This window comes from Homarus americanus, unplaced genomic scaffold, assembly GCF_018991925.1.
Source record: "Homarus americanus isolate GMGI-L3 unplaced genomic scaffold, GMGI_Hamer_2.0 scaffold23617, whole genome shotgun sequence".
Taxonomy (NCBI): domain Eukaryota; kingdom Metazoa; phylum Arthropoda; class Malacostraca; order Decapoda; family Nephropidae; genus Homarus; species Homarus americanus.
The window spans coordinates 5,394,685-5,421,944 of record NW_024720711.1 but is presented as its reverse complement, the minus strand read 5'-3'; the positions used below and the strand labels follow the sequence as shown (position 1 = coordinate 5,421,944).

Here is a 27,260-nt window from a genome sequence, read left to right as displayed (position 1 = left end):
AGCATATCTAAAACCTGTTTATAAATCCGGGCCGTGAGAAGTGGTAAAATTATAAAGAAAAAGAAAAAGATATAAAAATCCCGTATTATTAGTAACCAACGCCTCCGAAAGCTTTAGTCTGCTCATACATAATACTCGAATTAAAAAAAAAGTGCATTTATGTTTTAATGACAATTTTATTGAATAAATAAAAACAATAATTTAATTATTAGATAAATTTTCATCATTTGATATGAAGCTAAAGCTACAGTAGGTAGAGACATCAAAACGCGGACAGGCAAGAGGTGCCAAATGTTTGTTGCAGTTCGTCCAAAAATAATTCGTTCATTGGCGTTTCTTCAAGGCAGGTTAGAATTTAATTACCAAATAGTTACTGTATATAAAGATTAATTAATATTAAGTCTTGCATTAATTGTTTGTATAGTACAGTATGGCGGTGAAGGATTGCGGTAGTGTAAGATAATTCGTGTTGATTAATTCTGAAGCCATTATACGTGTGGATATTTGACCGGTTGTCGGTTAGGTAGGGTTTTTTTAAGACTAACACCAGAATGAAGTGATAGAACTGGACAAAAATTTGTGGAAACTTTAATTACAATCCATTCAGTGTCGTTCTGTATGATTTAGAAGTTTTTTTCTGGTCACTTAAGTAAGTTAGGTTAGGTCAGGTCAGGTCAGGTCAGGTCAAGTTAGGTCAAGTTCTAATAGGCTCTGTGCATTCTCATTTCCATTTACAGTATATATTTAATAGATTGTAAATATCGTTGGCTTTTATTGGCGACTACACCGGCGATGCGCTGTGTGTTTTGATGGCTATATTCTTACTATATTTTCATCAGTGAGTTACTTCTGATATAATGATCATTTTTATTTTTTTTGGGGGGGGGTTAGGTTAGATTAGGTTAAAAATTAAGTTTAACTTTTCAATAAACACTTTTTAACACATTTGCCATAACTATGACAGTGCCCACTATAAAACTGGAAATTTGTGGCATTTTTTATTTCGTTTTCTGTGAAAAATAATTGGTGGTGAGTCGTCAATAATTACCATATTGTTTCCACAAAGTTTCGCCCAATTCTATAAATTCCTTGTGGTGTTAGTCGAAAAAAAACTGCCTAACTAACAACCAGACAAATATCCACAGTGTGTAGCTTGATGTCTGCACTTTAGTGGAATATAAATACTGCAGATCAAGGCTGTCATACTGTACTGCATTGACACACCATCTTTAGACGATTTTGGGATAAAAGATGTCTTGCTTAACTCATGAAAATCTTAAAATATGGCGAGGATTTGCAATTGTTGGTTTATTATTGTGGCTATTCTTTTCGTCCTGAACAGTAATATATGCTGACCTGAGGCTGTGATCTACTTTATCCTCTTCACCACTGATCGATCTGTTAACTTCTTTAGCGATCAGTCACGTCTCTTACGCACTGTTGGCACGTACTGGGCATGTACCAACTCCTGAATGTATCTGAACATGCTCCAGTGTTGGTCAAGTCTGGTCTTGAATGAGCTCACTCGGTGCTGTCACAATGCTATCTGTTGGCTAACATACCAGTTTCATACCCAAGAACAAGTTAGGGTGCATATAAATATTAAGAATATTAGTCTGGTTTATCCAGCCACTTAATGAAAATTATCTGTATAAGAAAACTTATTTCTTACCATAAGAATAAAGCAAATAGGGTGAAGGAATAGCACGTTTTGTATTCAGGTTATTCCCTCGGTTTCCCATAAATATAGATGCTACCACCCGCCAGCTTCAGGATGATGTCATGTTTGCATGTCACTGTTGATAAATGCCTCACACCAACCCACTTTGACTGTTAAGCAACAGAATGCTCCCATAGTGACCAACTGACTAACCTTCCTTCCTTTCCTTGAACCTACCTAACCAAACTTAACAAAATTTGACCTAAAATAATGATGATAAAAATATTAATAATGATTTAGTTCCATCTTAGGATAGGTAATGTAGGTTAGGTAGGTTTTGCTGGTAAAGTGCATCTTATCTTGGTAATTAATAATACGAGGTGGAGAAAAAATATATAGAGGCAGTCCCCGAGTTACGAACACCCACATTTATGAACACCCACACTTACGAACACCCACACTTATGAACACCCACACTTACAAACACCCACACTTATGAACACCCACACTTATGAACACCCACACTTATGAACACCCACACTTACAAACACCCACACTTACGAACACCCACACTTACGAACAGTATCCCAATATATAGTATTCACCACAAAAATCTTTACTGTAACTAAAATCCCATGGTTTTACATTACTTTTATTATTCTGTATTGTTTAACATCACTTTATTTACTTTATTTGTTATGTATGAGATATTGTTGTTTTTTATGTGCAGGATTGTACTCTAACCTAACCTAAACTATGGAGTTAACACTGTTCCGACTTACCAACAGGGTCCAGGAACATAACCCGTTCATAATTAGAGATAGTTTTACGTGTAAATTAGAGCCATGTTACGATCCACCAAATTGAATTAGGTTTGATATTTTCCATCTAGCAACTCAGTGGTGTCTGGACTTTGTACAAGATTCCCACATGGCCAGTGTGTTTGGCTGTATCCTGAGTAGTTACATCAGTTTCTGCCAAATTCCTGGTGACAGAGAAATTACACACTGCCATACTAGCCCAATTTTTTCTCTCATAAGTTTCCAAAGGTCCCAAGAACATATCTGGTAAGGAATAGACTCACTTCGTTGCCCTGTTGGGTGAAAAAGTTCATCCATGGGAATGCAGGATGAGGCACAATAACAATTAAGTCTGCAGCGGGTGGCATGCAGTTATCATGCCAGTTCGGTTCCTTCTTAAAAGTCATCTCCTGGGAGGCCCAGAAAGACCTCCAAGGCCACTGATATGGTTATGAGAATGAGGTTCTTTTAGTTGCCGGTGTATTTACAGTAACTTTAGTTGCCTCCCTTATGAAGTGCAGATTACACAGTATCCACCATAAGTTTTTTTCTGACTCCCTTTATTTAGCTGCTCCTTGAATCATGAGACTTCTTGGAGTGACTCGAGACCATGAATCAAGGATTGATCTTGGAAATCCCATATTGTTGAACAATCATCCAAAGAGACTCAGAGCTCTCCCTCTTCCCTTTGGTTCTATTGTGGACTTTAGCTGACTGAGGCCTGTTGCTGGAAATCCAGTATGGCTGATAATGGACAGGGGATGGTGCAGGCACAAGTTGCTTTCACATCTTTCTCACTAGGCACCAGGTCTATGATCTGTCAGTCACCGGCCTCAATCAGCCTCCTCCGCTCTAAACCATCTTGATAACATTTAACCTCCACTTCATCCACTGTTTTTCCTCTTACCATCAATCCATCTCATGCGTGGTCATCCAACAGGTCGTCATCCCTGTGGATTCCAGTTAAACTCTCTCATAGCTGGTCTCTGTTCTCCCATATGCTGCATATGTCCAAACCATCATAATTTAGTCTTATCAATGTCTTTTAAAATTGGTGTTATATTAAGATCTTTGATTTTCTTATTCTTTATTCTATCTCATCTGATCACTCCTCTAATAAGGATGAGCACTGTACAGTACTCTATCACAGCAGCTTGGAGTCGACCCCTTTGTAAGTCACAAGACCTCCGATCCATATTTTCGAATGGGTTTATAATGCTGTTGTATATGATTGTTTTGCATTTTACCAGCATATTAGTGTATTTAGGATAGGATACAGCATAAAGTATTTCTACTCTCTGAATATTTTTACTGACAGTTGTGTTAAATGTTATGATTAGTATCAACCACCAGTGTTGAGGGTTAGTCTTGGTTATAACCCAAAGACTTGGCGAAAATGACATCTCTGTCTGATGCAGCAGTAAAATGGGATTTCCAGGATCTGTCCTTGATAATGGTATTTTAATATACTGTACAGTATTTATATTTGTTTTTATTAATTGTTTTATGTTTCTTTTTCTTCAGTTCTTCAGCTACCAGTAGATTGGCATTTTGGATTAAAGTGCAGTCAAACTATTAACTCATTACGGAGTATTGCATCATATACCTTGAAATACCCAAGGCACCCTGAACAATTCCAAATTGTACGTGAGATTTCTGGCTTGCAAAACAATCAATTTTCATTTTTGCCACTTCTTACAAGGGCAATGGAGAGTGAATGTGACAGTGAGACTCTGGACGTTGAAGAGAAAATGAAAACCATTTCAACTTGTAAGCCAAAAAGACAGAGAGAAAGGGATTCAACTACAGGTTCTACCACGAGTCCTCCACCCAAAAAGTCTCAACAAAGTCTCAACAGCTCTTTTCAACCATCTGAAGAATATTTACATTCTACTACAGTTCCCTGTAAGGCAAGAGGTTTATCTGAATATAGTGAAGGAAAGAGTGAACTTAATGATAGATTAGTAGAGGGTAATACACATGAATGTAACCAACTCAACTCAGAACCAGCAGTGGCTTGTTCAAACATAACCAGCACAGGTACAAGCTCCTATAACACTACACCTGAACATCCTAGTGTTAAGGTTGCTGACACACGTTACCACAAGATGCTAACAAGCCTCCCTGGGATGAGTGGTTCAAACTTGTCACTGAGCAAGAGTGTGTCAGGAGATAGTCTGGACCAAGAGTTTTCCTGGGGAGAAAGTGAAAATATTTCATCAGGTGTCTTTGAGACCGAGTGTGAGTCATTAACTAGTAGTCAGGTCCTTCCTGATGGTGAAGCTAAAGAAAGCAAGACTCTTATTGATGCCGTTAAAATTCTTGATGGGACTGAAGAAATTGTGTCCAGTACTAAAAAGGATAAAAGGAAACGAACAAAAGAGCGAAAAAGGAAGAACTGGAAGAAGCAAGGAAAAAAAGCTGTGGACAGTGTTGATGGAGAGGAGACTAAGAGCAAGAACGTGCGAGCTAACTACTTCTTGGCGATACAGGTCACTAATGCTGATGTGAGTACTGTACCATCACTCTTACCTGTTTCTTTTTCTTATATTCGATGTCATTCTTTTAAGTTCCATGTACTGGTATATATGTAATTACCATTATTCTTGACATAATTTTCGTCTGCATAATTTGACTTATTCTTTTGTACAATACGTACCAATGTACAGTTATAGCTACACTCTTATATTATTACCATTCATTTTGTATACTGTACAATGATATATAGGTGGTCGAGCATTATATAGTATTATTCCGTGCTATACTATACGTACGCACTCGTGTTATATTGAATTATTAAAGATGTTAAAGAGTGTGGTTACACACGTCTGTAGATTTGAGTGATGAATGGTGTCATATCATCGTGAATAGTTGTCTGGGGTTGTATATGGTAGAGAAATCCTTTGTCAACTGCTGGAGATGTTTCAGAATTCTCCTACATTATTGTTGATAAGGGTTGGGTCTAATGGGTTATTAAGGGTGCAAGGGAAGTGACCATGTGTCTCATGTTCATAGATACAGTACTGTACTGTATTACAGTATAAAATAAATTGGATTTACTGAAACAGCTGTACATACATGGCCCAGTCACCATAAATGGTGGCCACTTTTATCATATTTATGAGAAAACGAGACTTACCATAAATGTAATAAAAGTGACCACCATTTATGGAGACTGGGCCATGTATGTACATTTTATAAATTCTTATGCATATCTTTTACTGTATCTTCACCAGCTTTGTTTGCTTCATTCCTCCCAAACAAAGTTAAACCGCCTGAATGAACCTTATATTGTACAGGTACAGTACTGTACCGGGTACTTTATTAGTCCCTCTGGCCCATAAATGTGCATACTGTATTGGTGATTATGTCTGTTGTATATTGTTCTTGCTGACCTATTTTATTGCAATTAGTTTTTATTATTATTCAGTATTATCATTACCATTGTATTATGAGTACAGTACAGTACTCTTATTAGCTTATTCATGGGGTAATTGGTTATTATTTCTTGTTATTAACTGATACTGTACATATAATATACAAGTCTATACAGTACAGTATATATATATTCACAGATTCATAAGGCAATTGTCAAAGTTCAGGAAGACATGATGGCATCTTATGAGTTCCTGGCCAGAAGTTTTGTTGATGTGGCCACCTCTCACCTCACACTTCTTGTTGCCCACATAGACACAGAGGAGTCACTCACAGTGTAAGTTCACTTACATTTTTGTAGAAATTTCTGTCTGTCCATCATTACCGTCTCTTCATTTGTATTATACTAAATGTGATTGAATTTCAAATATAATTGGTATGAATCAGTCTCTACCTAAGAGCTGGGATGAGTTTGAAAGTTGGCAGAGAATATCTCCGACAGATCGACCCTCTTTAACCTGCACCCTGTGGTCCAACAATGTCTGTAGTCCAGCATGATTTTTGATTGGCTGTCTCAGCTTGTTTTGATCTGCCTGTCCCAGCTCTCGGTGTTCTGTGCATCTTAAATAAATACGGAGTGTACTTTGATTGTGATCATTGTGACAGTGCCCAGTCAGCAGTGGAGGAGTGCTGTAGCAGGGTGATGGAGGAAGTTCGTGCCAAGCCAATATTGCTGACTTTCTCAGGAGTGAGCAATTTTTCAAACCAGGTTAGTAGTGGACTTTCATAGAATTAAAATAAGTTTAAAAGGAAAGAGTTGAAATATGTATTGTATGTTTATGGTAGTGTATTAAGGGTAGGTCTTCAGTGCACTAGGGAAGAGTCAGTTGAGCTTCTGGCAAGTGCTGCTTAATTTTTCTATGGAGATCTGCTCTGTCCTGCCTGGAGATAGACTTCTTGCAATAGGTAAAGCCAACTGGTGAACATTGACAGTGTGTCCTGTTGCCTTGCAGGTTGTTTTTGCACAGCTGGTAGAGGATGAGGAGTACCACCGGCTGTTGAAGTTTGCAGAGTCTGTGCGGAATGTGTTTTCAGAGAAGGGTGTGTGTATGCCAGATACAAAAGCTCTGAATCCTCACCTCACAATATCAAAGTTATCTAAAGCATCACGTGTCAAAGGCAAGGTTAGTTTTTTCAGTGCAAGTGGAACTACATTACATTACATGTAATGATGCAGTAATAGGATAAATCCATTACTATGTACTGTACAGTATAATCCAGTTTTATGAGCATGATGCTGCAAAATATGTTTAATCCAATATTGATTACAGGTATTTTGGACTAATAGATAGCACAATACATTTTGATCAGTTAAAATGCTTAGAGGAGAGATTATTTCTGGAGCTGATAATAGAGTTTTCAGTTATGCTCTGTGGTAATTATTTTACAGGAATGGCATTCATTCTGCTTTATGAGTTATTAGAATGGGTAAATGATTTATTTATTGACTTATTTTTTTTGTCATATGACTAAAGTAGGCGGATAGTCTTTGATTACCTTAAGGAGTTGCGACCCTGCCTTGCCAGCTGTTCCCACCATGTGGGTTGGTGTTAGGAAGGGCGTCCAGCTGTAAAACTTTGCTTCAACATGCCTGATGGCAACCAGATCACCAGAGCTGTGCCTTGGTCTCTGCTGCATTTTCTAGGCTGGTGCCCTAGGTTAGCAGTGGTAAGTGGGGGGAGGGAGGGTCCTATTCTGGTTTTACCCAACAGCTACCATCTGGTAATTGCAACTAACCCACACAAGTGTGAAATAAGTTGGTAAAATGTTCATGCTGCTTCCTTCGAATGAAGCGACAAAAAATCGCTTCAAATTAAATTTTATTTCTAATTTGCAGCCTACTACACGACGGATAGACCCTTCATGCTACAAGCAGCATCTCGACCTTCATTTTGGTTGTCAAACAGTGTGTGGCCTCCAGCTGTTGTCTATGGAAAAATCGAAGGATGAGAATCGTTATTACTATAATGCCAAGGAAACATCATTTGGTAATTAACACTTTGTCATAATTTTAAATTTAGTAATTGTTCCTGCACTGGACTAATGATGATGCCATTATGGTGAGTAAGGCCTGCAGGTCCCATAATGAGCAGCCTCAGACAAGTAATGTGCAGGATAGGTCAGCTACAACTGAGTCCATAAATAACTGCACTTTCTGTAGTTGACCAACAGCAACTGTACTGTATTGCATCATTGTGTTTACCAAAAAAGTGTCATTAAAATTATGTTTTGTAACATTTTGTGGCATTTTAAGATGTTTATTTTATTATTATTATTATTATTATTATTATTATTATTATTATTATTATTATTATTATTATTTGTAGGAACATGTCTCATCTCTTATAATGTGAGTTCATGAGGAAGTGTGCTTCAGTTCTGGTACTTTACTGATATACGAGTACATTGTTTCACAGAACGTCATGTTTTATAGGAATGTATCCACTACACAAAAAAGAGAACTTAATGTATTGGTACTTCTCTCCATTCTGCTTAAAGTTCTGGGGTCAAAAGGTTGTAATCTAATGACTGTCAAAACAGTTTGACAGTGTGTTCAACTGCTATCAATAAATTTTTCATCAATAAATTTTTCACCTCAGTTAAGTAATTGTCACACCATTTTTACTGAATCAAGAATTAATATACCACTAGAGAATTAAATGAAGATAAGAAAATTGTTATTATTTCTGTTCTGCTTCTACATATATCTCCCCATGATCAAGTATGCATATCTTCTTTCAGGTATTGAGTCTAAGGAAAATACAGATCATTCACAGTGCTGCTTCCCTAGAAGACCACTTTTAAAGTCAAAACAACCCAAACACCAGCGGTCGTATTCTACTGGATCAGCATCACCTCCAGAGGCCCCACAAAGTTGGCTGCTACCTACAGTTGGAGTAATGACAGCGCTGGCTGCTGCTATAGTGCTGAGTTTTATTGCGATCAAAGTTCGTGGTAAACCTTGAAGGGTTGTACGTTGCCTTTATAATTGTAATTTACAGAATTGTAATTTGTCAGCTACGTAAAGGTTACCAGGCAACTGTTTGAAATATTACACCTATAGGTTTGAATTTATTTTCAAAACTGTTTTGATTGTGATTACAAATCTACCTGTTTTTTTATAATTAAAACAGTTGATAAAAATTTTTTCTTAACTTTGCTCTCCTGAAATTTGTAAAACTTAGATATCCAAGCCCTAAATAGCAATGTACCGGTAGATATTAAAGCAGTCGTTGTTTCTGTTTGTGTGTACATGTTGGTGCTGACATGTGTGTATGTGAACATAATATTTCAAAGAAACAGACAACCCAATCTGCCAGAATGTTATGACGGCACCGAGTGTGAGCTCCATCAAGACCAATACTGGTGCAGGTTCAGATACATTCAGGAGCCGGTGCATGCCCAGTACTTCCCAACCGTGCGTAACAGAGACGTGACCGACTGCCCAAGCAGCTAACAGACCGATCAGTGGCTAAGAGGATAAAAGCAAAAGTAATATATGGCACATGGATTGTGTGGTGGCCAGGGAAGAAACAACATCATTTTAGGCAAGGTAAGACATACTATTGAACATGGGGTGTTGCCAGGCTTCACCTAAATTTAGCTCCTCATTAGTGAGATTTGATTACTGTCTGGACTATCAGTTACACAGAGGCTTCGAAGTTATTGTGGGTTTAGTAATCACAGGCGAGAGGATTCACTGCCGGACTACTTCCAATAGCCCAGCTGTGAAAAACATTGCCAAACTCAAGGTCCCTAAGATATTGAATCATGTTCTTAATCCTTAATTGAATTTTACCGAGAACTAAAAATCCCAACCCAATGGGTAGGCACCTTAAAAAAAAAATTCCTCTTTTATGAGATATTCTGCTCATGTATACAACAAAGTACCATACTCTATAACCAGAAGGACAAGTGTTGATTAGGTGTGGTAGATGTCCAGTATAGTACTGGGTTGGCTAAGAAGCCACTTTGTTTTGATGTATAGTAGGTAGTAGGCAGCTATCAAGTAGGGAGGTACTACTGCCTGGGAAGATATTGTAAACATAATGTGTTGTCTAATGGTAGACCCTGCTGCCATATGGCATCACAAAAATTGTAACCAAGTCCCAGGTTGCCGATCTGACTTTCTGCCTCATTTACATACAATTGCAGGGTCTCAATTGTTTCTCTTACTGTTGACAACACAACATATTTTCTGCACTGCATATCGTTTCTCACTCTTGATATATTTTTCTGTCCAAGAGTCGGTAAGGTACATACATACTGTACAACTGGATGATATTCATAAGGTTAGATCAGGCCAAGGCTTCCATACCAGCACAGAATCCTTGGTTAATCATAAACTGTATTGTAGTAAAGTTATAACTAAGAACATTCAGTAATATTAAATGCTACATTAAAAAAAACATCAGTATATGTAATAAATCACTGAATTTTACTCAGCAAGCAAGCAGTTAAGTAACAAAATCCATTCATCTATTTACTTTGAGAAAATATGTCTATTAGACTATTACCAATGAAATCTGTTTCTTGTCGTCACCTGATATGGCATGGTAAGTACACTACACAGCTTTGGCTGACCATTCAATCAATCTTGTCACAGTGTTGATCTTTTGTACAGTAATCTTTATGTGGATCACTGTCGAAAAACTCCTCTCACCAGTTATAGAAGACGGGCTAAAATGGATAATTCTTTTAAAAATTTTCTAGTGTTACAGACTGTTTGTGGTAATGGTTCATTTTTAACGCCACCAACCCCTCCACAACATAACAGTCCTCAACAACAGTAATACAGTACAGCATGTTCAGCAGTATATTGTTAGCAGATAGTAAGTTTCAGAATCAATTCATTTAATGTACAGGGTGTCTATAACATATTCACCTGATTATGAAGCTCAATCAAAAGTTTACTGTAAAAGATATCATAAACAGTTTGCTGCAATTAATAAAGCAACTCAGGTTATCCTTTGACATGTATTTAGCACACATAACAGCACTTCAGTAAACCTCCACATGGCCCCTTTCACCAAACAAATATTTTTGGTTAACATTTTATTCACATCACATGAACATAAATAGCACGTATACATTTATATAACTTGGAAAAACAACCAAACAACACACATAGTGGGAAAAACAACGTACTGCAAATATATTTTTAACGTTAAATCATTACGGGAAACTATTATGTAATTTACAGAGAAATAACTGATAGAGGAAAATGTATTGCCAAACCCCGACTAACTTCACCTGGTTACATTCAATTCCATTTATTGATACGACAAATAATTCTTCACCAGAAAAAACTGTGATGATGATAAGTTCAATGAACAAAACAAATTCAATATTGTACCTGTATACAGATTTAAGTTCATATTTTCACTTATACAGCCATAAAAAAGTCACAGCCTAAACCACTACTCATCAATTCACTGTTGGCCAGCTGGTAAAGTTACTGTCAAAACCATCACGACTGAGTGATTTCATTTAAATTCAGTATCTTTCACTTCCAAGACTGAACATCGAAAAAAAATTGATGCAGGAAGTCATCATACCTCTTGTAATTACAAGTGAGTTTGACATACAACGTCCAAACTACCGGGTAAATCTTTCAAGATAATTTTATAACATGAAGCAAGCATGCAAGTGCAGTGGAAACATTCATCTCACAGCTGTATGCAATACATCACTTTTCCTTTGATTCATTGTAGACTGGAGGACAAGAAAACGAACTCACTGTACATAGACCTGCCGGAGATCTATAGCTTTCAAAGCAGCTAGTTAAAGCCGTGTTTTCATGTAGTGTTTCATCATGATAATTCCAGAGTCCCTGCAAGAGATACTGCATAGTGGATACATACACCCTAAATTTCTATAAAACATACAAGCAACATGGTTATATAAAGCCAGCACCGCAGCCAGAATGTAGCACGAAACGGTCTTAATAGTCACCTTTCAGATTATTATACCAAAATAACCACCTCAGTCACCACCTCCAGTACTGTACACTGATTTGGAACGGCGACTGAGTTTGTATTTCACCTGTGTTATTCTTTTGTCAACAGCTTTTGAGTTATTACCACAAGTTATCCTTACACGAGAAGGAAAACCTGACTAGTTCACTTGCATTCATCAAGGTAAACCTCACAAATTTTGATCGAGTCTGTGTCACACGTAAACACACGCCACAAGTCTTCTTATGTTGAAGTCTCATTGGTTGGTGCTGTTGCATTTTGGCCCATGGGTCTGGGTAACTGTTCGACTACTCTGTTTTGCTGAGATGGGGCCATGTGGAATACTGTGGGGAAATCAGAGTCGAAGAATCCATTACCCGGATAGAAACCAGAGCTCTTCACACGCCCACCTTCAAAAATTACTCTTGGCCGGTTGTTTATGCCCTGGGCAGCATTGTTCAGCTGTGGGTTGGAGGGTTGACCTAGAGAGGGATGCAGAGATGGGCGGAGAGGTGAAGGGTTATATAGCGAGGGTCGGGGAGGAAGCAGAGGAGGTCGCTGGGGTCGGGGAGATGGGTTAGGTAGTAAGGATTGCATAGGCGAGAGGGGTGATGTTGGGGGTCGAGGAGGAGATGGGTTTCTAAATGAGGGTCTGGAGGGTGATGAAGGGAGAGGTAGGGGTCGAGAGGGTAATGAGCTGGGTGGTAGGGATCGCGGGTGGGTGGGTGGATTTGGTGCTCCTGGATAATTTGCATCAGATGGTGTCCCAACTGAAGGAGAAATGGTCTGACGTGGCCAGGGTCCCACCGGATATCTGAATCGGGGAAGTTGGACTTCTCTGGGATTGTAGAAAAAGTTTGGATAGGTGGTGCGGGCATAAGAAGGGAATAACCAACTAAGCAGACCAGAATTTGGAAACAAGTTGGGTGGTGTGCGAATTACATATGGATTATTTGGTATTCCTGGATTGCGACCATTATGTGGGATACGCTGGTCAAAGTTGTTGTGATCTCTGTATGGTCTGGGAGAAGGACTGTTCCTAAACTGGTGTGGGTTATGGTTGTTGATGGGGGTTGTTGGAGGGTCAAGATCAATGTCGTTCATGTTGTGGTTCTGCAGGAGGCTGGAGTAACTGGACACTTCTTCGTAATCGTCATCGTAGTCCTGGTCGATGTTGTCCAGCTCCTCGTCTTCAAACCGCCCCTCTTGTGGAGATATTGGTCGAGTGTGGTGTGGGCGGGGAGAAGTTGAGTGTGATGGGTTGTGAGGAGGTGGGAAGCTGTGGGCGGGTCTACCATGACCTCCAAAGTGTTGTCGTCCAAAGGGGTTTTGTGGTGATGCATTTTCAACACTCTTCAAGTAGATATTTCCGTCTTGGCCGACATACAGATCGTCTCTAAGCGGGAAGTCATTTTTATATTGGTATCCCCTGTAGGCGTCTTGATTAGGGTCCATCACAACCTCGTATTTTATGTTTTCTTGAGGAAACTCCTTCTCTTCAGTTCCCAAGGGATCTGTTGGCCTCAAGCGTTGGAAAGACTGAGGTCTACGTGGATCATAGTTGGGAGGGGGTACTGGGTAGGGAAAGCGAGGCAGCTGAGGGAACTGGTTTGGTCCGAGTATATTAAAGGGATTCAGAAGCTTCATAATGGAGTCAGCGGTGTTGCCCAGGCCGGAGTATGCTGGCCTAGAGAAGCTGTCTATTGGCTGGGGTTGTGGCGGCTGTGCACGACTGGCACCATTTTGAAACCTGGGTGGAGAGGGAGCAGGTGGTGATGGTGAACTACCACGAGGAGGAGGGTAGCTGTAGCTGCTGCCTTCAACAGGTGGACGAGTGTGGCTGTTGCTGCGGCGAATATCCTGCCCTTCATATCTGTTGAAACTCTTGAAATAACGGTCAAAAGAATCATGGAATGAGTTTCCAAAGAGATCGTTTCCACTGTTTAACCTGGAGGCGGGTTTCGGTGAGGGGCCTACCTTGATGTTGCTTGTGGATGAAGCAGGGAGTTGAGGATTCCTATTGGGTGGGTGAAGAGGGTGCGGTTGTGGCCTATATGGCGGGTGGAGGGGCCGAGGCTGCGGCGTCTTGTACCTTACCATCCGCAGCCCCATTAGATTAGCCAGAGACGGGACATGTTCCATGGCCACTCCCTGACTGGCCAATCGTCCAGGGTCTATCCAAGCCAAGGCCTCTGGATCAGGTAGTTCTTCTCCCCCCTCTGCCATATCGCCTCCCTCATTATCTTCCTCACTAACCGTCCTTTTCTCTTCTGCTTCTCTTCTCCTCCGCAGTGAACATTTCCCTCCCGTCCTTTTACATCTGATGAATAACTTGTCCAGTAACCGTCCCTTCTCCCCTGATCCCGTGGTATTTTCGGTAAAAACTTCTTTATCATATTTCGTTTTATTTTCACTATCTTTCATGACTAAGACAAGAGTCTGTGTTTCCTCTGACTCTTTAGGGGCCTCTACACGACTATTGTCTCCCTCACAACCTTGGCACCCCTGGAGGTGAGCATCACTATGGGGTGCGGGGGGACCTGGAGACACACACCCCATCAGGGAGTTGAGGGTCTCACATGAGGTTCTGGTCGGTGCATCAGTGAGCAGGCGTCCAACATGCTCAACGTTCAATCCTCCATCCTGAACGTTTCCGCCACCATTACCATCACCAGTACTTTTACTTTCACCATCGTGGACATACACATCTCCATTCGCCCATGCTGCTGCCACCACCTGGGGGAAAAATTTATTTAATTCATAAACCTGTCCTGGGAAAGAGACAAGGAGAATAAGTTGTACTTCATTAAATTTTTACCAAGAGTATCTGTATGTATTGACTGACTCGCGCATTGATTACTGAAACAACTACAGTAACTGAAACTAAAATACGGTTATGTATTAATAATAATAATGAGGCAGCACAAAGCTTATTACTGTATACATTAATGTGATTTATTAACAAGTAGTTTGCTCACATTCATCACATTCACCTTTAAAATATTAATATTTACTATTTGGTGTAGAAACTTATTATCAGCATAACATACCAGGCATAGCAAGACGAGGGCTCCAGAGTTCAGCATGATGATCCCTTAAAGCTTAAATATAACTCAAGTCACGAGGAGCTTCGGTTTCTGGCTGCTCTTGAAGACCACTGGTTTTTGTAGCTAACTGGGTTCATAGTCTTGAAGGTCCCTGGCAGGCCGTGACCCTTATGGAGTCTTGGCGAGATTCCTTACCCACGTGATGATCTTCTGTTGTTGAAGGTAATTGTGGTTCACGTGTGTTGGTTCTGTTACTGCTGACCTACACACACATATACCGGTCAGTCTTCACATACCTCACGAACACATCAATTCACCAAAATTTCTTAAGTCACAGTATTTCGACCCAAACTTCAGTAATCAAACTATAAACTTAATTACATCACTCCGTAGCCTTTATATATGAAGGACTAACTCACATTTCAGGCACCGTCCTCGTGCACAATAAGTGCTGGCAGGCACCACAAGCAATGACTTCTCACCACCCGCACTAACCTCCGGGAAATGACACACTGAAGGAATTTGTGGCGGTGGTCAACTCGACGTGTGATCGTGAGCGGTGCAGGACGACACCACCACCTCACGCCACCACCACTCTTGACTCTGCCAGGTAACACTTAGTAATATTATACTTTGCATAACTTGTGCTGATAGTTCTTCTTGTATTAAGATTTGTTATAAACTTTTTTATGTTCAGTTATAGAACGTTCAAATAATAATGGTGACGATGTATAGAAATATAAAAATTTATCTGCGAAATAATACTGCACACTTAAACTGAGCTTTATACACTTGCCATAACCTCTGGCTCTGCAACAGTGTATCTTAGGTTAAGTTAGAATTACTTCTTATACAGGCAGTGACAATAACATCACTCCAAAACTGTTATTTTAAGATGGCGCGCAATAATGTCTCTCTAGCCTCATTATATCATTAGTGAGAGATGAGGTGACAGCGGCCATCAACCCCCTGGCGGCCACACTTGAAAACTTGTAACTAGTGAGCACCACACATTTGTTCTTTAGCTGTTTTCCGGATGTTGTGAACCAGATTTAACCTGACCCCTCTCGGGCGTGCAGTGTATGGCTTCACTATTGGTACACTGCGAGGCTTCACTATTGATACACTGTGAGGCTTCACTAGATGGTACACTGCGAGGCTTCACTAGATGTTGCACCGTAAGGCTTTAGGTGCCTCCTGTGGAAGCGTTGCCTACTTTAGCGGAGTTGAGGCGATGGCATCACTGATCATGCCCTATAAAATAATCGGATAAAAAGTAAATGATAATAATATTCATAACCGCAACAAAAATATAAATATTATTGAAAAATAATCAGCAAGAATAATAAATATAATAGTAATCACACACAAACATATACAGTACAAGGCACTGCAGAAAGTTTCTTCACTGGCCAGATATTTTCATTGTCGCTTTATGCAGTGAACAGCTAAACCCAAGTGTTAACTGTAAACCGCCTGGCCTACCAATCTTGGCTCAGTAGGTTAAGAGCTTGGTGTCTCCATCTACGATATTTGTAGCAGTATTGATGCTTGAGAGATGATGTCAAGCAGTTATAGAGCAGCTTGCACTCACTCACCCACACCCCCCCACCGTGTGCTAAAGCCTACTGCCCTCACTCTCACGTGACTGGCTGCCTCATCCCTCCCCAGTCTGCTCAAGTGTAAACAACATAATTGCAGAATGTGGCCTCCCTGAGTGAAGAAAACGATTAACACTGATAAAAAAAATTGTGTACGGGAGTAAATGGATGGCAAATATTTCTTCATGTACGAGTAGATCACATCAAGCCGGGAAAACTTACAGTAGGTGAGAGTGGCCTGTGCGGATCACGTAAAAACTTTTTTTCTTTTCTTTTTTACGGGGATTAACCCACCCGGGCACAGGTCACTGACCCACATAGGGCCTGGAGGGCGAAAATGTAATAGTAATAATAATAATAATAATTAAAATTTATACAAAAATACACATTTTAAAATAAAATAATGAATTAATAATATAATAATAATAATAATAATAATAATAATAATAATAATAATAATAATAATAATAATAACACTGCAATAGTAATAAAGAAATAAAAAAAAGTGAGAAACAATATATGTATGTTGTGTTGTTAATAGTAAGAGAAACAATTGAGACCCTGCAATTGTGTGCAAATGAAATGAGGCAGAAAGTCAGATCAGCAACCTGGGATTTGGTCACAATTTTCGTGATGCCATACGGCAGCAGGGTCTACCATTAGACAACACACATGCTTCCAATATCTTCCCAGGCGGTAGTACCTCCCTGTTTGATAGCTGCCTCCTACCTACTAGCTTATTTCACTTAATTAAACCCCCTAGTGTAACCTGGGGGAGTTGGGTTAAGTTAAATTATATTAGTTTCAGTTATATTAGATTAAGTTATGCTATGTTAAATTAGGTAAGGTTAGGTTAGCATAAGGATGGTTAATTTTGAGGTGAAATAAGTTGGGATGCCAAATATTAGCGTGATCCCTTTGTTCAGCACTGATTACCAGAACAGCACTTTCTCGATAGGGTGAATGCCACTGTACTCACGGAACCTTGCCTTGTGAAATGATGATTGATGACTATGTATATTAACTGGTCTGCTAAAGGTAATAATATTGGGTTTACTGTGTGTGTGTGTATGTGTGTATGTGTGTGTGAGCAGGGCATCTCAAAAAAAAATTACGACCCATTTGGATTCGTATGTGAATCTTGACACACTAAGCTAACGTTGCTCTTGGAAAATCGAATTTATTCCTGGGGAAAGTAGGTCAAAGGTTACGCTCACAGGTGAAGGCTAGAGTTGAAAGTCATGCAAGGAGGAGGGGGGAGGAGTAAGAGGAGGAGGAGGAGGAGGGGTTGCAGAAATTACTTGGTGGTCTGATAACTACCCAACTATTTTCCAACGATTTTTATCTTCGTCTTCACCCTCGAGGAACGTAGTTATTTGGCGGTCTATTATGTGGAGAAGAATTGTGGTTCTTAATCATTTATAGTAGAATTTAGACTTTTGTCATTGAATTTTGTGTTAGAATTTAAATCACACTAACATTATCTAGTGTTGCCAGAATTCACTACACTCACTAGGTAACTTCAGACGAGGGAAAATAAATGTTGATTACATTCCCACTTACCTTGATCATCAGGTAGAGTAAGCAGCTTCTAAGCGGGTATTTACCTCTAAATATATTGGTCATGTCTAAAGTGGAATATTAACCACGTATGGAATATAAATTCAAGTCTAAAAGTGTATTATTACATGGATTCAATAAACAATTTGAGGGAAAATAAATTTGACATCGATAAAGTAAGAACTTGGAGGATATAATGATAGTTATTTTCTTTGTGACTAGCACCAACGATGACAAGAATAATAACGTAGCTACATCTCACATTCTTAACAACACTAAGGTTAAATTCCCCGTGTAATATTGTATCAGTGTGGTTTACTTACGGTGTTATCTGATGGATTTTCAAGCGTCAACTATGTGCATTAGGAGTCATAGTAATTTTGGAGTGAAGCAATTATGCATACAGTAAGTTCTCGCATTTAGAAGGCAAGAAAAAACTATGGGAGTTATTCATTACTAAACGTGCTGGGAGTATAAGATCCTTGTATGAGTGTGACAGGAAGTGTGAAGAGTGAAAGTGACAGTATGAGAAACTATGTGTGGGTGTGAAGGGAGAAGGGTGCATGGGGGCAGATTTCTACGGGGTGACCCACAATGACCCACTACTCGATCATATCACACCAAGCAATGTTTTATTTCACGGGAAAGAATTCCACCGGGCAATTGGCCATTAAATAAAATCTCACGCTACTGTTATTCTTTCCGAACAAGATCCCATCGGACAAGTTTTAACGCAATAAAACTTCCTTCGACAGTTCCACTGGACAAAACTATCATCACTACAACCTTCAGTCGCATCACGTTAACAGACAAAACCACACCAGCAAAATAAGAAACTGGTCGAGGTTAGGTTAATCTTTTGTTATTTTAGTGGGTGAAATTTTGTCCGGGAGGAAACTGTCCAATTGTATCATCGCCAGTGGGAATTTTGCCCAGATTTTTTTTTTCGCCAAAGAGAGTTTATCCCTCGACCAGCACACCATAACAGTATCAGGTTAACGCTATTAGTTTCTCTACAGTTCGCTGACTTCGTGTCGTTTTCACTGACGTCATCAGTACATTAATTAAGGCGAGTCACAGGTACCCGACACCGTTTACCTTAACTGTTGTAGCAAGAAAATTCTCAGAGGGGCGTAAGATAAAAAGAAATATTGGTTGGTGATGTAAGAGCAGCTATGTGCCTCACTTAAATTGTTTTATAACTTATAAGGTCGCGTCTAGCCAACTTATTATAGCCACGATACATAGATGGGTTATCAAAGGTTCATATTTCAAAACTATATTGAGATTCTACAACAACTAGATACGTTCCGCCAGTCCCAGTTAAGGGAAAAATTAAAGTACGAACCTTGAAGAATCCAAGCATCACTGTTGGCTCGTTAACTGCTGCTTGACGGATAGTAGCCGTCTTCAGTTGAGGACGGGACCGTTAATATGATTTTTCGAGCCATGATGGGTGACTGGCTGAAAATAGTTGTTGTAACTGTTCTAGGTACAGTTCACAGTATTTGTGGTTTCATAATTTTTTCATTAACAATTTTGAAATTTACTTATTTGCTGAGTTATGTTTGAACTGACAGTACTGTACTGTTACTTTTATTACAGTGGTATTTATTCACATCAAGAAGTAATCATACGTTGTGTGTTAGTACAGTTGTTGAACAAGTTCTGTGAGCTAGTCAGTCAATCGTGATATTCAATGAGGCGCTGAGACAGCTAAAAACTTTTTATAAGCTGGTCAATGTGTTAACAGTCTTGGTAAGTTTATCTGTTTTTCAGCGCCATTAGCTGTCCAAATGTAAACCCAACCAAGTTCTGTTCCATAAAATCCACACACACATCTCGGGTGCATTCTCGTCGTGTAGAGGGTGAACAACAAAGTTATCCTCAGTGGAGTCCCGTATGGCCACTTCCGGTGTAAACAAGTTGAATCATCGACCACATGCTGTTGTAATAACGGAAGTGCCATGTGTTTCCCACAGTACCCCAAGCAGGAAGAGTGGAGTAAGTGCAGCCGAGTGTATAAGAGTTGGAATGGAGCACAGAAGAAGAGGAATGGAAGTGGGCGTGGCCAAGTGTGGTTGTCTGGCTTATGTAAACCTCTTTTGGTTTTACCTTGACTCTCTCTGTTGAATTGTGCGTTTTACGGTGACATGGAGGTTTTGATATACTAAACTAAAGTCACCAAATTAAGATTCGCGATGTTCTGTTAACCCGTTGAGCACGAATCATCCACTCCTAACTTACAGTACGAGTTAGTACCATCGTCACTGGGTCTGACAGATATGAACACCTGGGATGCTTGTGTGGATTTTATTGACAAGGCGAGTAGAATAAAATTGGATTTTATGAGATGAATATCTGGCGCTACTATCCTTCAGTCATCGTTCTGTCACACAGGTTTCTATACAAAAAGTCGAGTACTGCGCTGACTATACTCACCTACCGTCGATCAGTGGTCAAGGTTACAGTACACAAAAGATTGACTTCTATTCCCCAAGTAAACTTGATAGGTATCGAATATGTCAAATTTATTTTAATATACACCATTTCATTTGTAATCGTCGTAAACATATTTATCTCTGGTTATTTGTTTGATCAACCATATACAGTATTCAAGCATTAACAGATACACTATCTACCAAAGTCTGGCTGTTTCAACTACACCCTAACGTAAACCAACTCCCATACATACTGTACAACAAATGACTCTTGTTCGCATTATCATTACGGATAGAGAAAGGATATCAATGGCCAGGGAAAGAGAGAGTTCCATTTTAATTCTCTCTGTTTATTGTTGACGAGGGTGTGTGTGTGTGTGTGTGTGTGTGTGTGTGTGTGTGTGTGTGTGTGTGTGTGTGTGTGTCACAGATCCCCGGTACGTGGTAGCTTTTTATATCACCAGTAAGCAACTCGTCTTGACATCTTCCCAGTTAGCAGGAGTGTGATGTGTCTTGAATAAAATCCCATCAGACAATTTCTAAGTGAACGAAATCTCCACCATCAAAATTATTAGTATTTCGTGAAAATCGCACAGGAAAGCAAATTAACTAGATCACTTAAGCAATGACAAAGATATTTTCGTCGTAATTTAAGTAATTCACAAGAGCTGGGTTTTTTTAATTCTGTTGGCGTTAAAATTAAAAATGGTTTTTAGTGTTCCCTGTAAATCTGTTGACATTTTGGAAGTCATTTTTGTCTGTCAGTCAACGGCAATCTTTGTGTGTGTGTGTGTGTGTGTGTGTGTTCATATGCATATGTAAATTGGCTGTGTGTATCCTACTTTTACGTGTGTGTGTGTGTGTGTGTGTGTGTGTGTGTGTGCTCGCGTGCATGAAAAATGAAAGAACGAGTTGAAAATAATTATCAGAGCATGAAGCAGTGATATTGCAACCACTATCTGCATATTAGTCATTCGTTTCTGTATCTGTATAGCTTTCTGTATTTATCTATGACTGTCTGTTTGTATAGCTGTCTCACTGTTCGTATTTCCCTGAACTTACGTGTGTATTAAAAAAAAATGTTTGCCTGTCTATAACTGCTCAAATCCATGTGAACTTTTACAACTGCCTGTTAATATCTGTCTATCTTTGTATCTGCGTGAACCAAGTCTGTCCGTTTGCCTGTTTAGGTAACATCAGTACATGTTTGGTCCCGTGAATCATTTATTTCCTCTTATTTATTTACTCTTTCGTCTTACTTTTACTTCTGTTTTCATTATTACCGTTACTTCTTTAGCTTTATTATCATCATCATTACGCGCAATAGAAAATGTAGATCAACAAAATCACTTCACTATATCAGAGGAAGTAGGGCGGGAATAATAAATGTCCTCCCTGTGACGTCATAATTAAAGTTCAAGAACGCACTCTTTATCAAGTTGAATCGTTCTTTTTATTTATATTCATGACGTCACTCAAGCTAATTACGTACTCCCATTTAATATCAGAGATAGCAACAATTTCTGACAGACATCCAGTCTAGTACAGAAAACTGTTATGCACTCGTGGAACAAATTGACAGAAAATTTTGTGAGCACTCTAGCCGTGAGTTCCTTTAGGTTCAAACTTCACTAACACTGATACATGTTCAGGTACATTCAAGAGCCAGTACATGCTTAGTACTTGTCCGACTAGTAGGTTTGCAAGTGGCGGAAGGAGTAAGGTTAGAAGAGGTTAGTTAAGGCAGCGGTTCTTCGAGTGGTTGTGCTTAAGGGAATCTGTGAAAAGTGTTCTCCGATCATCAGTTAAGGGAAAACGTGAAATAGCCCGACAATTTAGAGCTACAAAAATAATAGAATTACAAGTGATCGCGGGCCCTTCGTGCCCTTGTAAAAGTTTTAACGTTCGTAAATCGTACAGTGAATGAGGGTGCGCCAAGTCCGTAGACTTGCATTGTTTTCCATCGTAAATCAAATTGTTACTTAATGCCTTCCTAAAGAAACCATTGACATGGGACCAGGTTTGTTCCACTCTACGATGAAAAACGATTGTGCCGTTTCGGCTGCCCAGAACAGACAGACACACGCCTAGTCCTATAGTATATTAGATTAAGGTACAACTTCCATGGAGGGTGAACAACGAATAACTACTGAAAGTGAAAAGCGAATATAGATGAAAGGTGGTGACGGGCCGGCCATGTGAACAAGTGTGTGTGATTACCAGCGTCTCCCTGGTAATTCTTTCGTGACTTGATATAATGCGTCACGGTGTTCATGCGTCTGCCAGAGTCGTACTGTATGTACGAATGATTTTGCGTGCGTGTGTGCACGGTAATCCTTCTGGCTAGGTAAATCCGATAGTAAGTGATGATGACGTGTCTGTGTGTGCTTGTGTACAATATCTGTACCAGTTTTGCTTATACAGTATCATCTTAAAGGGCCCAGTGGGCTGAACACACGCTCGCTTCCTTACTTTTATTTTTTATTGAAGCAGCATGACACACGGTACAAGGATGACAACAACACGCTACGGTACATATTTCGTAAAAATTATGCAAATCATGCTGAAACATGCTAAACTCTCCTGTTGAAATTTACTATGTAAAGGCGCGACCAAATTGAAGCTTATACAATTTATTTTATTTTCACAGGTAACTATTACATTAATGAATTTGTTGAAATTTTGCTCAATTATCCCGTAGCATAACTATAAAATCTGAGAATATATTTTGTCGGAGTAATATGCAAAACACCATAGACATGTTCACACATCGTAGATGACTAACATGCACTGTATATGTTGACTAAACTACATCTTTTGTTATTTTAACATTACATTAAAAGGTCTCTTGGTGTAAAAGGCCGCCAACATTCACTACCTTATGATAGCAAAATATATAGAGAAGATCTACCACAGTTGGTGTCATTTTCTTTTCTTTTTTGAGGGAAACTATTGTATTTATGTAAAGGTAGCTGCTGATAGCATATGCCGTCTACACACAAACACACGTTGTTGTCGACACGCACACACAAAGTAATTATTTTCTATGTACATCAATCTGACAATGACAATAATAACGTTCTACTTAATTTATACAGGGACATGCTTGCCTTTACCGCTGTACAGGAGTTCTTGTTACAACCTCATAAATCTTACCATATACCAAGAAATGTATCTAAAGATAGTTGAAATTCTAACAGTTTCGAGGAGCGGATAATATAGGACTTAACACAAAAAAAGGCAATTCCCCGCAGCACCACAACAGATTGATTCTCGAATTGGGTTGTAATCTTGTGGCCGGTACATCTACACGTCTACGTGTTATGCGTTTCAGGTGTGTACATAACTACAGTAGACGCCCAAACGGACGGACACATGATGGGAAGTTTGTATCTGAGGCCCCCGCCCGGAATGGCGCGAGTGAGGTCAAATTATTATCATGAATAAACTATACTGTGTGTATGCGTTAACCAAAAATTAAATATACAATATATCCTTGACCGTCTTCAGTCCTCTAATATAATAATAATTACATCAATTTCAGGGCACAGAGAGACTAACACCTTACCAAGCTTAAAATCAATTCCCCCCCAAAAATTATCACTCAAGGCTAAGATAGGCTAGAGACAATGGATACACCATGCAAACAATTTTAAATTTAAATAATTATCAAACCTGGAACATTTACTAAAAATGTATCAAATTACTACTTTGTGATCGTTTGCAATGTGTGAGAAACAACCTAAAAGCTGATGTTCTTTTAGAAGTGGTCACGAGCACCCACATTCAGCGAACTGCGATCCGGGAACAGAAAATGGATGTTGTCGGGTCGTCACCCTCCAGTGACCAATGAGAACCACAGCTGAGCTCCGACTGACAGCCGGAGCCTGAACAGCTTGTGCAGGAGACGATCTTCTCGCTCCACCACCTCCACTATTAGAATTGAGCCGTGTTTTACTTGACGAACGTATTGCTGGAAAAACTACACACTGGTAGGTAACTCTCTGGAGGCATGCTATGAAGAAAACGCCCGAGTGCCTGACGATGCCGAAATTTAGTAGAACATCGAAGGGCGAGTCGTGTGCAGCGAGCGAGAAATAAAGTTGTAAAGGTATATCAGACTGGGCCTACCGCCTGTCCTGTATACTGTACCTCCCCGATAACAGAACTTTTTTTACAGTTGATAATAATACTGGAACACATTAATAATTAACTAACTTAATTTATAACATTCTGTATACCAGAAGTTAGATCATTTTTAAGGTAAACTACACAATACTTAAGAAAATGTTAATATGTTCTAATAATCTGAAAGTTCCTAATTCCCGTTCTAAATCATATGGCACAGCTCTTAAGTACAATAAAAAAAATAATATTAGTAGACAATGAGCAGTATATTGAGCAACATGTATAGCTGTTACAACTTCCAGGTGACTTCCCCACACACACAAAATACAGGGGGGAGATGACAGATGATGATGATGATGATGATGAGATGGAGAGAAGAGAGCCGTTTGCTTTGAAGATGGAAGAAGGTGAAGAAGGATGAGTGGAGGAAGAAGAAAGAGGAGCAGGAGGAGGTACCAGTGTGTGGTCAATGGCGCGCGCTAAAATGACTCGACTTTCTTATATAACTGTTGTGTTCACCTCACCACCCACACTGCCGGCGCTTCCCCCTCTCTCGGGGTGTACTTCCCACAAGTGGGAGCCTCCTACACCCCAACCTCACCCCCTACACCCTCCGCCTCACCCCTCCACCCCAGCACTACATGTTAATTGCACCAACAATATCACCACATATTACTCTACTTAGCTTCAGTATCGCCACCTCTTCGTTACCATACACCACTTCTGCAACACGCAGTCTCACAAACATTAGATTTTTCAAATTGTATTTTTGGTGAAAATCGTCCAAATATTCTTTTAAAACAGGGAAAAGGAACCAAAGCCAACCCAAACTACCTAATGATATATGAATACATTAAAGCTTAGGGTGGATTGTGTTGGTTCGAATTTTTTTTGACATGAAGTGCATGATACTAGTCACCACGATGAGAATGGACCGCAATCAGTACTGATCTTGATAATAATCAAAACACGTTGACAGTACGGGAAAGTAGTGAGTGGAATAACAAGAATTCAAAAAGATTTATTAGAGAGTAGCAAGTAAAAGATGCACAAAGGGAGAAGGAAGATAGCGCCATCGTGGTTCAGCCAATTAGGGTTCTTTCCGATCCAATACCTAACGAGACCAGTGGGTTGAGACCTTTGACCTGATGAACTGTTGGAATACTGTATAGTCCCGTAACCACCAAAAGATCATACTTTAGTTATATTTTATCTTAACCCTTTCACAGCGGGATGTTACCCTAAACTAAATAAAATCGTCTGACGGTAACCAGAATAAAAATGGTAAGTGCGTGACGCGGTGAAGGGTTAATGTACGTACAGTTAGGTATTCGTTTCGCAGCGTCTTAGAGCCACAGTTTCTTAACACAGCAAGTCTTTCCACCCAGTACTTTTGGATTGATTACAACTGACGCTTTCTGGTGGTGAGGAGTTAATAGCGCGGGTTAAACAGACAATAGGTGGCCCGGTACAGTGTAATAAGCGCTGTGATTATATTTTAATGGTTTATACAGTATTTTTTTTACAACTAATAACTTCTCCGATACAAAGTGATATGTTGAGTGGTGTATAATATTTTTAGGTTGTTTAACTTAGTATTTTGTAATAATTGCTGTTCTACTTTACTGCGCTGTTAACATCCCAGACACGTAGTTGGATTTTTCATGATAAACTGTATTACTCATAGGACCTCTAGACTGGCTTAAAAACTCTGGTGGTCCAAAAAATGGATGTTATGATTCAATGTCATAAAATGCAAGTGCTTCCCCGTCTGGAGTACTGTCGTCTGGTCCCCCGAGATATGTTGAGATTGTCAGTTGATTGAAAATGTCCAAAGGAAGGCCACCCGACTTGTGCCTGCACTACGGCCCCTCAGCTACCCAGAAAGATTAGAAAGCCTGCAATTGCCAAGCTTATACTATAGGCGGGCATGGGGTGACTTAATAGAAATTTATAAACACCTCAGAACATTACTCAGTTGAGTGTTCATACCTGGAGCTGGCGGATACCTCGCTACGGAAACAAACTTCTGCCATTAGCACCAACCTATAAAAAATTACCTTCCTGCAACAGTTGTCCTCCTAATAAAATTTAATTGAGTCTTATTACTCTGGCTAACTATGTTCCGATAACTTCGAGACAGGAATTTTATGAGATTTCATTTTACACTTGCATGGTTTGATCTGACCAACACGAATTTTTTTAACATTATATACTTACGCTTATTGGCTGAGTGTTATTTTGATTCAAGTTTTGTGTAGATGTTATATACCATGTCAACTAAAAGACCATAGATGACTGTGAAGACAGTCAATGACAGACAAGAGAGCAACACACCACCACACGCTGCAGTTTCCTGATGATGACTGACACACTAACCCGTGTTACCCGCGCGCTGCTTCTTTCGGGTTGCAATGTTACCGCCACAGATCACAAACAACGCCCACATTGCTGTTCCATCTGCTGTCAATTTGTGTAATGTTACGTCATCAACTGCCATTTTTGTAAGCAGGTTACGGGAACAACGTACAGGTGCGCGCATCCCACACCCAACCTCATCTCTTAAATTGTCACAGGAAGTCACGAATATTGATGTATTTGTTTCCCACCGGTTGTTAATATTCTCCAGCC

The 27,260-nt window shown here is 39.6% G+C and overlaps 2 protein-coding genes across 3 annotated transcripts; one reads left to right on the top strand and one right to left on the bottom strand.

The window, feature by feature from the left end:
• The first annotated feature begins 206 nt into the window (after positions 1 to 206).
• On the top strand, positions 207 to 9,134 carry LOC121860777 (A-kinase anchor protein 7-like). Of its 2 annotated transcripts, none has more exons than XM_042358143.1 (7): positions 207 to 347; positions 3,985 to 4,967; positions 6,036 to 6,172; positions 6,502 to 6,604; positions 6,849 to 7,014; positions 7,733 to 7,883; positions 8,638 to 8,703. In XM_042358143.1, the coding sequence occupies exons 2-6, from the start codon at positions 4,167 to 4,169 to the stop codon at positions 7,843 to 7,845; spliced, it is 1,320 nt and encodes a 439-aa protein (XP_042214077.1). In that variant the 5' UTR covers positions 207 to 347; positions 3,985 to 4,166; the 3' UTR covers positions 7,846 to 7,883; positions 8,638 to 8,703. The 2 variants fall into 2 exon arrangements, with proteins under 2 accessions (XP_042214077.1, XP_042214076.1); XM_042358142.1 differs by having other exon boundaries at positions 220 to 347; positions 6,849 to 7,019; positions 8,638 to 9,134.
• A 1,801-nt stretch (positions 9,135 to 10,935) lies between these two features.
• LOC121860774 (adhesive plaque matrix protein-like) lies at positions 10,936 to 26,983 on the bottom strand. Its single transcript, XM_042358140.1, has 3 exons — positions 26,850 to 26,983; positions 14,903 to 16,153; positions 10,936 to 14,588 (listed from the first exon to the last, which is right to left on the bottom strand). The coding sequence occupies exons 2-3, from the start codon at positions 14,936 to 14,938 to the stop codon at positions 12,096 to 12,098; spliced, it is 2,529 nt and encodes an 842-aa protein (XP_042214074.1). The 5' UTR covers positions 14,939 to 16,153; positions 26,850 to 26,983; the 3' UTR covers positions 10,936 to 12,095.
• Positions 26,984 to 27,260: the final 277 nt, after the last annotated feature.

Coding starts and splice junctions, on each gene's coding strand:
- LOC121860777 (XM_042358142.1), top strand. CDS start 4,167: ATGGAGAGTGAATGTGACAGTGAGACTCTGGACGTTGAAGAGAAAATG. Junction 6,605..6,848: donor TGAGCAATTTTTCAAACCAG/GTTAGTAGTGGA, acceptor GTTGCCTTGCAG/GTTGTTTTTGCACAGCTGGT. Junction 7,020..7,732: donor CATCACGTGTCAAAGGCAAG/GTTAGTTTTTTC, acceptor TCTAATTTGCAG/CCTACTACACGACGGATAGA.
- LOC121860774 (XM_042358140.1), bottom strand. CDS start 14,938: ATGCTGAACTCTGGAGCCCTCGTCTTGCTATGCCTG. Junction 14,589..14,902: donor CCCTCGTCTTGCTATGCCTG/GTATGTTATGCT, acceptor TTTTTCCCCCAG/GTGGTGGCAGCAGCATGGGC.